The sequence below is a fragment of the Triticum dicoccoides genome, chromosome 2A, assembly GCF_002162155.2.
Source record: "Triticum dicoccoides isolate Atlit2015 ecotype Zavitan chromosome 2A, WEW_v2.0, whole genome shotgun sequence".
Classification (NCBI taxonomy): domain Eukaryota; kingdom Viridiplantae; phylum Streptophyta; class Magnoliopsida; order Poales; family Poaceae; genus Triticum; species Triticum dicoccoides.
Window position 1 is genome coordinate 742965376 of NC_041382.1, and position 11175 is coordinate 742976550.

An 11175-nucleotide genomic window follows, 5' to 3' on the forward strand; every position below is an offset into this window, starting at 1 on the left:
CCGTCGTAGCTCCGTACGCCACCGCCGCCCCGCCCGGCTCCGTCCGCCACCGCCCCGCAGCTCCGCCCTGGCCGGCTCCGTCCGCCACCGCCTCGGCCGCACGCCGCCGCCGCTCCACCGCTCTCACCGCTCTCCGATGGCGCCAAAGAAGACGCCGAAGGGTAAGTCGGACTTCTTTGGCGTGAGGCAGAAGCCCTCCGGCAACTTCGGAGTGAAGTTCTCCAACGTCGGGAGGCGTTGGTGGATCGACACGTACCCCTTCGCCCACGAGGTCGCGCGTGCCTACGTTGTGGCGGTGTGGCGTGCCGAGAGGCCTCGGGAGCACCCGAACTTCCCAGAGATTGAGAGTCGGGCGGAAGCGGAGATGCTTGTGCCGCAGGGCATCAAGATGAAGGAGATCCCGACGAAGAAGAAGACGATGAAGAAGCCGTCGGTTGTCGTCAGTGCCGGCGAGACCGACGAGGAGGCGATGGCGAGGTTTGCTCGGGAGCATCCGGAGTACGTCCAGGCCGAGCTGGAGTACTACTGGAAGCGTGAGGCGGAGCAGAAGAAGAAGGGGGCGAAGAAGGAGGACGAGGCCGGTCCCTCGACGGCGATCCCCATCGAGTCCTTTTCTGACGATGAGGAGTAGTTTATCTAGTAGTTTGAATAAGTAGTAGTTGAAGTTCATGTGTGAAACTATGTTGAATTTGATGTTTAAACTATGTTGAATGGACTAGTAGTTTGTCGCTTTAAGAAATTTGCATTTTCATTTTGGATCATCTATTGGAGTTGCTCTTTTGGACCATCAATTTGGACTATCTGTTGGAGTTGAGTTTTTTTTTTAAATTCCAAAACGCATTTTTTGACGGTTTAAATTTTACATATCCGATTTTGGACCGTTAAATTTTGAACCATCTATTGAAGATGCTCTAAACGTCAGTCTCTCCCTTCCTCTCCGATTTTCACGCGCGAAACTACTATACGGACGACACTTCACCGCACGAACTTTGGACGACGGAGGAATTAACGGTGCTATCCAGTGTTTGGTCTATGCATGGATGGCTTGATGTACCGTGTCGTCTGAAAATCGTTCAGATTTGTCGTGTGTGTAGCAGCGTTGTTTCACGCGTGGAGGAGCACATCACCGGTTCCCAATACCGTCGTCTATACGTCGTCCCACGCAAACCGTGCCAGCAACGCCCAAGTTCCGAAACTACTCCCGAAGTTCCCCTGGCGCGGCGTCGCGGTCGGCACGCACGGCGCCATTATAAAACTGAGCACATAGGCAGTGGCACTGAGCAGGACCACTGACAACGTAAGCGGTGCAGGCAAGCACCAGAGCAGAAGTCGGTCAGAGAGAAGGTGCCAAGGCACGCACCTACCTCTACGCAGCAACGCACAGTAAAGCGCCAGCAGCAGCTTTTTGGGTCAAGAGGAGCCGCGGGCCGGCGCCAAAGTGTGGCGCGTGCGTGCCCGTGGCGCCTGCGTGCGACCGCCTGTGGACGTGGATCAGTGGGAGTGGAAGAAAGCCAAACCCCAAGATGCCAAAGGCGTAGGTGCAGCATGCATGCATGCATGCACGTCCGCCCAGGCTTTTCGTGCGGCTAGCTAAATAATTGCACCTCGCGGCTTTCCACAGCTCTCGCTCGCTCGCCGATGGACGCGACCATGGTGGTCTGGTCTACGCCTGGATCGGCCTCTCCTTTCCGTGAACCCGAGACATGCCATGCCGACGGGCACGCACTGCGCAGTGCGTGGTTTCCGTGGAAAACTCCAGGGAGGCCCAATGGCATACGGGACAAGTGTAGCATTTTGAGAATTAGCAAGTCCTGTTTTTCACGAATGCATTATTCAGAGCCTTGCTTCATCACAGAGGAAAGCTACCACTGCCCCCGGTCAGGGAACAGTTTTACGCCGCTGGATTGGATACCAAACCCCGCTGACGAAGCAACAGCCACTCTGGCCGAGCTCGAGCGCCACAACGCCTCCCTACTGTATCAGTCCTCGAGACTCTCTCTGACACCACCTCAGAACAAAAGCTACTATTGAGCTCTCAAGAAGAGCAGTGAAAAACTGAGAACGCTCGCTAAATACTAGTACTACAAGGAAGGGTTGTTATCTTTCTTTATCCATGAAAAAAAGGGAAATATGAGTACTGATCATTGGCATTATCAAAGCATCGTTGCGCAACTCGATGATCAGATTCAGAATTCAGATCTTGTATTTTTCCTTTGCCGAGAGGAAAATAAGAACTTGATTTCTCAGCATTTTGGCCCAGAGTGAAGGTAGTCCAAAGCGCCCGTGGGTTTCTGTACTTAGCACTCGTGTGTGTAATAGTAGATCAAACATGGAAGGACAGAGTTTGATTTTGAAGCCGGAAAATTGTGATGCATCATCCAGCCATAGATCAAGATCAATCAAGTGGGGTACACTGCACTCTCCTGCCAAGAACAAGTGCAAAACCTAGCAAAATCCAAGGAGCAAGGCCCTCCCCCTAGGGCGACTCGGGCGACCAAAAACCTAGCCGCCGCCGCAAACTCCCTCCTCCCCTCCCTCCTCCGCCACCGGAAGACGCCGCCGGGCTAAGCCCGGGGGCCGACGGCGGTGGCGGGGGATCTCCTCTCTCGCGCGTCTTCGGGGTGGGGCGGACCCCAAGGCGTGTGATGGCGCGACCAATCTGGGATCTGCGGCACGGCGAATGGCGGCAGGCGGCGGGAGGCCGGCCCGTCCTCGGACGGCGACGACTTAGCGTGGCGGGCCAGGGCTGCTGGTGTTGTGGATGGCCCTTTGGGCGGCGGCGGCCGGCTTGGCTGCGGTGGCGTGCATGCTGGTTTCAGATCGGCGACAGCGGCGTGGAGGGCCTGGTGGTCTCGTCGGCGACACCTCCGATCAGATCTGTTCTGACCGGTGCAGCCGGCGATGGTGGTCATCTCTTCCGTCAGAGGTGGTCGGCCTGAGGCTGGGTGTTCGGATCTCGGGATCCGTCATCTGACACCAGCTGCGAGTCAGGGAGACGTAGTTGCCGGTGAAAACTAAGCCGACGGCGGGCGATGGCGGCGTTCCACGTCGTTATCTTGATGAAGGCATCGTCATGTGACTTCCATCGACCCACTCGTATTGCTCCGGGGGAAACCCTAGGATCTGGTGTTCCAGACCGGACGATGGCGGCGCTGCGGTGTCGTTTTTCTCTTGGGAGCGTCGTTTTGTGGAGCAGCGCTGGAAGTCAGAGGAAGGAGGTGGAGCGGCTTCGTCTTGCACAGAGCTTCGGTGGAGATGTCAAGTCATGCCTGACCGACAGGTGCTACGCTTGGTCATGCCTGGTCGGCAGGTGCTACGCACGACAGATCCTCCAAGGGCTTCAAGCCGTGTCGGCTGGTGGTACGTGGCAGCATGGCGCTGAGGTGTATCAGTGGTGGCCGTGGCGTGTATAGCTGTTTGCGCGCAGGGAGGAGGTGCCGTTGGGCGTCGTGGTGGCATTGACGATAGCTGGACCGAGCAAGGTTGATGCATCAGTACAGTTCTGAAGATGGAGCGGTGGCAGTTGGCGGCCGCGGCCTCTGAGAGCACGCCGGATCAGTGTGTGTCCCAGACCCGGCAAGTGGCTAGGTTGGGGTCTCAGGTCTTAGATGTTAGGCTTGGCTGCGATGTCTGTTTGGTATTAGGCCCAGGCCGAACGAAGGGCCGAAGATTGCTTACTGTAGACGATGTCATCTCTGATGAAGAAGATGGCTACCAAAACCCTAAAACCAATCTAATCTAATGAAAACACTACTAATATTAAGAACTCCACTCGTAGACCGGGTTCCCCACCCTTCCCGACACCGGCGAGTCTGGCCAGAGGAGGGGGACCCGATCTATGGTGGAGCCAGAGACTAGGTTTTCAGAGGACCTCTCGTGGCGGCGGTCGAAACTTGAAAATTAAGTTGTCTTTTTCACACATGGATTATTTAGAGGAGTGTTACCGAGAGTAAGAGCATCTACAATAGGTATCCTTAAATTCTCCTCAAACGTCCGCAGACACGTCCGATCAGGAAAAAGAAGGGGAAAGGTGACCCGATCAGATCCCTCATATCATCCCTATATGTCCGGGCTATCTACGAACCGTCATATTGATGACAAATGTAGGAATGATATGAGGCTCGTGGACGCGTCCGGTCAGTCCATCATGTAGGACGCGGTTCACCCCTATTCTTTATTCATTATTTTCGTTCTCTCTCTTCATCTCAACCAATCATGTGCAAATGACAGAATATACGTGGAAGAAAATGAGGAGTATAACTGCATGGACAAATAAATAACAAGGACTTAAAATGCACACATCCGGTCACTAACCGGATGCGTCCACGTATGATTAAGGGGTTAGATTTGCTAAACTGGCCCCGGCCAGGGAACAGTTTTACTCCGCTGGATTGGATACCAAACCCCGCTGACAAAGCAACACCCACTCTGGTCGAGCTCAAATACCACAACGGCTGGATCCCTACTGTATCAGTCCTCAGACTCTCACTCTCTCTCACTGGAGCTCAGAACAAAAGCTACTCCCTTTATTTTTATTTACTTCGCATATTAGAGTTGACTAAAGTCAAACTTTCTAAAGTTTGACCAAGTTTATAGAAGAAAATATAAATATTTACCATAACAAATTTATACTATGTGGAAGTACATTTGATAATAAATCTAATGGTGTTGATTTCTTATTATATATGTTAATATTTTTGTGTACAAACTTTGTCAAAATTTATAAAATTTGACTTTGACCAAAGCTAATATGCAGAGTAAATAAAAACAGAGGAAGTACTAGTATTGAACTCTGAAGAACAGTGCAAAACTGAGAACGCTCGCTAAATACTAGTACTCCATTCTTCAGTAGAGCTTAACCTTCATGTATATCAGTGCATTGGAGAGTCATGTTATCTTTCTTTACCCAGGAAAAAAGAAAGAAATATGAGTACTGATCATTGGAATCATCAAAGCCTCGTTTCGCAACTCGATGCTCTGATTCAGGACTTGGTTTCCTTTGCCTCCATATATATGCCCAAGTTGGCGAAAAATATATGCTCTGATTCAGGACTCGTTTTGCCATCTCGGCGAACTTTGTCCAAATATATGCCTAAGTTGGCCAAAATTTGTCGTGTTTAGACGAACTTCGCCAAACTGTGCCGAAATTTGCTACACTTTTTTATTTTTTAAACGCGCCTAGGGCGGCCCTGGGGCCGGCGGCTGGGAACCAACTCGCCCCAGGCCCATTTTTACGCCGGCTCATCCGAGGCGACAATTTTAGACGCCCCTTGGGAGGGCCAACCGCTGAAGATGCTCTTAGTCCTCAGACTCTCAATTCTCTCTCACAGGAGCTCAGAACAAAAGCTACTATTGTACTCTGAAGAACAGTGCAAAACTTAGAACGTTCGCTAATTACTAATACTCCATTCTTCAGTAGAGCTTAATCTTCATGTAGATATCAGTGCATTGGAGAGTCATGTTATCTTTCTTTACCCAAGAAAAAAGAAAGAAATATGAGCACTGATCATTGGAATCATCAAAGCCTCGTTTCGCAACTCGATGCTCTGATTCAGAACTTGGTTTCCTTTGCCAAGAAAAATAAAGAGATAGAGCTTGGTTTTTTGAGCATTTTGGCCTAGAGTGAGAGCAGAGAGTTTTGTGTAGATCACACATGAACAGAGTTTGATTTTGCAACCAGAAACTGATGCATCATCCAGCCATAGATCATGTGGGTTACACTCTCCTAGGAAAACAAGTGCAAGAACTAGCAAATCCAACGAGCCATACAACTGAGGTCTGAGGAGCCAGAGCAAAAACAGTGAACCGAATCAAGATCTACGAGGAGAAGAAGCGCGCGGTGAAGTTGGACGACGACGACGAGGCCCGGTTGGCGTCGGCGACCGTGCCGGGCCACAGCGTCACCGGCGGCCGGCCGTCGAAGACCGCAGGCGGGGGGCACGCCAGCACGCCCAGCGGCGGGAGCTTCCTCATCATGGGCAGCGGCGGCGAGAACGCCCCGTCCCCCCGCTCCTCCTCCGTGATCCCGCACCGCGACGGCGAGGCGTCCGGTGTCTCGAACGGCGTGTCGTGCCCGTGCCCGGCGGCGGCGCCCCGCTCGTACACCGGGTTGGAGATGTACATGAGGCCGTCGCTGTGAGCGGAGGAGGAGGAGCCGCGGGCGGTGGGCTCGTCGGACCGCGGCGGCGAGGGCGAGGGCGAGGAGCGGCGCGCGGGCGACCACCGCCACACGGCGGCCTCCAGCCTGGGGATGGCGAGGAGCAGGTCCTTGCGGGTGGGCGCGCACATGACGCCGTGCGCGTAGTAGAAGGGCGGGGTGCTGGTGAGCGCCCCGCGCGCCGTGGTGGACACGGACGCGTCGTCGGCCGTGCCGGTAATGTGCGGCGGGGACGAGGACCCCGCGCCCCCATGGCCGTGCTTCGGCCACTTGTGCGGCGGCGCCTCGATGGCGTCCGCGCGGAGGCGGCGGCGGCGGAGGTGGGAGCAGAAGAGGTCGGCGAGGAGGAGGATGACGATGGTGAGGAAGACGGCCAGGCTGAGCGCCACCATGACGCTCACCCCCACGCTCAGCCTCGACACCCCGTCGGTCGCCATCTCGGCCTCCGCCCTCCGCCCTCAGCTCGCTCGCCGCGCTCCCAGCCTCAGTGGTCAGCTGCTGGAGTGGCGACCGGCGAGTGTGAGTGAGTGTGCTGTACTTGCAACGAATGAAGTGGTCGCTGCCTCACTGGCCAGTCAAGCTCTGGTGGCAACAAAATAGAGGACTAGTCTCTCGGTTAGAGCGGCTATCTCATTGTCTAATCAAAGTGGCCTAATCTAATCCACTGTTTGTCTCGTAACGATCAACTGCCGTCGCCGTCGCCGAGGCGAGTTAGTCCTTCCAAAAGCTAGGGCCTAGTGCGCTTAGCGACATGGATTAGGGCGTTCTTAATGGTCTGCACATGACCTGCCACGAGGTACCACGGCGTGGCCGAGCCCTTTCGGTGGCGACGGGGCCCGTGCGCGGCGTAGGGTAGAGCTGTCATAGGGACGAAGGCGGTTCTGCGAGGTGAAAGGAGAAAGGAGACGGTCGTGTCAGAGAGAGAGAGAGGAGGAGGAGGAGGACGGGGTGGTTTTGGCGGGAGAGGGAGGTCGCCGGTCTGTTTGGTGCAGGTGCGGATCCAACGAAATCACCATGCACACGACACTTTGGTGGACGATTTATAGACGAAACTGTGATCGATGGCTATAACCCCATCGAACCAAAATGATGGGTGGCTGTTAACATGTGTCGTGCACAAATCGGCTACATATTATCGTCCATGAAGCAATGCTCGGATCCAAAGATTCTGCAGTTTTGTGCCCTCTGAGTCTCTGACCACACGAGGCACGAGTCGTGTGTTCATCATGAGAGCGGCTGTGGCCATTGACCGTGGACGTGTCCCTACCGCATGACTGTCATTTGCCAAAGTCGTAGCCTTGGTCGTGCTCGTGCTCATTCTTCAACACATGCAGCTTTGCTTCAAACTTTGTGGCGGGCCAATACATTCAGTCCCCGCGCAAACGAAATTGCTTCACACACGACACTTGATGCACGATCGGCAAACGACACTTGCTCCCCAACAGCGCTAGCATCAGCTAAGGAAAAAACAATTGCTTCCTTCCTTCACAGTCAGCTGCCAAGTAAGATCGTGCAAGAGTCGGTCACACATATGTCGTCTGTATAGCAGCGCCGCCGCGCAAATAAAGTGACGAGAGTTTTCGTTTCAGGAAAAGGCAAAGACTCGCACTGCTACTCCCCTCGATCCAAATAAGTCTAGTAGATCGGTTTTCGTTAATTGACTGGACAATTCTCTTTTTTTAATTAATCAATGAGGTAAGTCTTTTGTCTCCGTTTAAAAACAAGTTTCCCGGTTTTGGACTGAGGTCGAACTAGCTTAATTCAAAACTGCGAAACTAACTATGGATCGGACGGAGTACTATACAACACAGGCGAACAATACTACATGCACACACCACGCGGCGAAGCATGAATGGCGAAACTGTGTAAACCATTTGTTTTCTATGAATAAATAGCTAAAAGCTATCACAATTAAGGTGAACCTTAAAAATATACTACCACTCTCGTGGCAATTCATCGCAATTGGTAGTTTTTTTTGTTATGGTTCTAAAAAGTGGTATTTTTTTGGTAAGGGTCATCCTAATTGTGATAGTTATTAGCCATTCACTTGTTTTCTGCAGATCATTCAAGTCCCTCAGAAAAGCTAAAATCTTACGAAGATTAAATTTTGGTTATGGATGATTTTCTACAATGCCAACCAAACATGTTCATTACTTTTGTACTCTCTCCTCAAAATAATTGAATTTTTCAGGTTCATTCTAAGTCAAACTTAATTAAGTTTGACCAAATATGTATGAAAAAATGTCAACGTCTACAATGAAAAAATGTTTCATTAGACTCATTAAGAAATACTATTCCACAGTAAATATTTTGATATCGTAAATCTCAGTTGATTTTCCTATAGACTTGGACAGACTTAGAAAAGCATTTAGAACAATCATATAACTTATTTGGAGTGGGGGAAGTAGATTATGTGACAAGGATGAGATTATTCATCATCTTTTCTTTGCTTGCTCGACATCCTCTTATATGTGGAGTGCTATACGCAGTACCATGACGACGTATGATAGGCCTGGTTGTTTTACCCTTTTTTTTGCGGGTTGTTGACTTTTGCACGGCAATTTGGAAAATCCGCAACAAAGCTTTGCTTCAAGAAAAAGGATTTAATATCATCTCTCGTTGATATGATTTGTTATGTGCGTGTTTCTTTTGTTTGGACAATTCTCTTTTTTTAATTAATCAATGAGGTAAGTCTTTTGTCTCCGTTTAAAAACAAGTTTCCCGGTTTTGGACCGAGGTCGAACTAGCTTAATTCAAAACTGCGAAACTAACTATGGATCGGATGGAGTACTATACAACACAGGCGAACAATACTACATGCACACACCACGCGGCGAAGCATGAATGGCGAAACTGTGTAAACCATTTGTTTTCTATGAATAAATAGCTAAAAGCTATCACAATTAAGGCGAACCTTAAAAATATACTACCACTCTCGTGGCAATTCATCGCAATTGGTAGTTTTTTTTGTTATGGTTCTAAAAAGTGGTATTTTTTGGGTAAGGGTCATCCTAATTGTGATAGTTATTAGCCATTCACTTGTTTTCTGCAGATCATTCAAGTCCCTCGGAAAAGCTAAAATCTTACGAAGATTAAATTTTGGTTATGGATGATTTTCTACAATGCCAACCAAACATGTTCATTACTTTTGTACTCTCTCCTCAAAATAATTGAATTTTTTAGGTTCATTCTAAGTCAAACTTAATTAAGTTTGACCAAATATGTATGAAAAAATGTCAACATCTACAATGAAAAAATGTTTCATTAGACTCATTAAGAAATACTATTCCACAGTAAATATTTTGATATCGTAAATCTCAGTTGATTTTCCTATAGACTTGGACAGACTTAGAAAAGCATTTAGAACAACCATATAACTTATTTGGAGTGGGGGAAGTAGGTTATGTGACAAGGATGAGATTATTCATCATCTTTTCTTTGCTTGCTCGACATCCTCTTATATGTGGAGTGCTATACGCAGTACCATGACGACGTATGATAGGCCTGGTTGTTTTACCCTTTTTTTTGCGGGTTGTTGACTTTTGCACGGCAATTTGGAAAATCCGCAACAAAGCTTTGCTTCAAGAAAAAGGATTTAATATCATCTCTCGTTGATATGATTTGTTATGTGCGTGTTTCTTTTGTTTGGACAATTCTCTTTTTTTAATTAATCAATGAGGTAAGTCTTTTGTCTCCGTTTAAAAACAAGTTTCCCGGTTTTGGACCGAGGTCGAACTAGCTTAATTCAAAACTGCGAAACTAACTATGGATCGGATGGAGTACTATACAACACAGGCGAACAATACTACATGCACACACCACGCGGCGAAGCATGAATGGCGAAACTGTGTAAACCATTTGTTTTCTATGAATAAATAGCTAAAAGCTATCACAATTAAGGCGAACCTTAAAAATATACTACCACTCTCGTGGCAATTCATCGCAATTGGTAGTTTTTTTTGTTATGGTTCTAAAAAGTGGTATTTTTTTGGTAAGGGTCATCCTAATTGTGATAGTTATTAGCCATTCACTTGTTTTCTGCAGATCATTCAAGTCCCTCGGAAAAGCTAAAATCTTACGAAGATTAAATTTTGGTTATGGATGATTTTCTACAATGCCAACCAAACATGTTCATTACTTTTGTACTCTCTCCTCAAAATAATTGAATTTTTTAGGTTCATTCTAAGTCAAACTTAATTAAGTTTGACCAAATGTCAACATCTACAATGAAAAAATGTTTCATTAGACTCATTAAGAAATACTATTCCACAGTAAATATTTTGATATCGTAAATCTCAGTTGATTTTCCTATAGACTTGGACAGACTTAGAAAAGCATTTAGAACAACCATATAACTTATTTGGAGTGGGGGAAGTAGGTTATGTGACAAGGATGAGATTATTCATCATCTTTTCTTTGCTTGCTCGACATCCTCTTATATGTGGAGTGCTATACGCAGTACCATGACGACGTATGATAGGCCTGGTTGTTTTACCCTTTTTTTTGCGGGTTGTTGACTTTTGCACGGCAATTTGGAAAATCCGCAACAAAGCTTTGCTTCAAGAAAAAGGATTTAATATCATCTCTCGTTGATATGATTTGTTATGTGCGTGTTTCTTTTGTTTGCGGGTAAGTTTGCAAAATGATGCGAAGAAGCTTGCCGAAGAGGCAACCGCACTCTAGCGCACGGTGGTGCAACAAGTCTCCTAAAAAACATGGTGGCATGCGGAGAAACTGCTTAGATATCCTAGCTCATCACGGTAAGTCCCGATGCCCGCGTTATTTCTAAATTTATTTCAGGATTTTTGGCGATGCGCTTGTGGGAGGAGGCGTTCCCGTCGACGATGAGACGTCTACGGTGACTTCGTAAATCTCAAGGTGATATGCCGGCTTAGTCTCTCGGAGGTACTCATAGACTGTGTTAGAAAAAAGACAAGTATAACACGTAAATATAAATAACCACTATTTAGTGGGGTTTAACTATAATAGAAAGACAATATCATACAAAGCCGTGGGGG

General features: G+C 48.6%; 1 protein-coding gene across 1 annotated transcript; it reads right to left on the reverse strand.

The window, feature by feature from the left end:
• Positions 1–5538: 5538 nt before the first annotated feature.
• Positions 5539–6710, reverse strand: LOC119352200. The gene has a single exon (XM_037618909.1). It carries the CDS (start codon positions 6592–6594, stop codon positions 5818–5820), a length of 777 nt encoding a protein of 258 aa, XP_037474806.1. The 5' UTR covers positions 6595–6710; the 3' UTR covers positions 5539–5817.
• Between the last annotated feature and the right edge of the window lie 4465 nt (positions 6711–11175).

Bases quoted from the DNA above. Each gene is read 5' to 3' on its own strand.
- LOC119352200 (XM_037618909.1), bottom strand. From the start codon at position 6,594: ATGGCGACCGACGGGGTGTCGAGGCTGAGCGTGGGGGTGAGCGTCATG.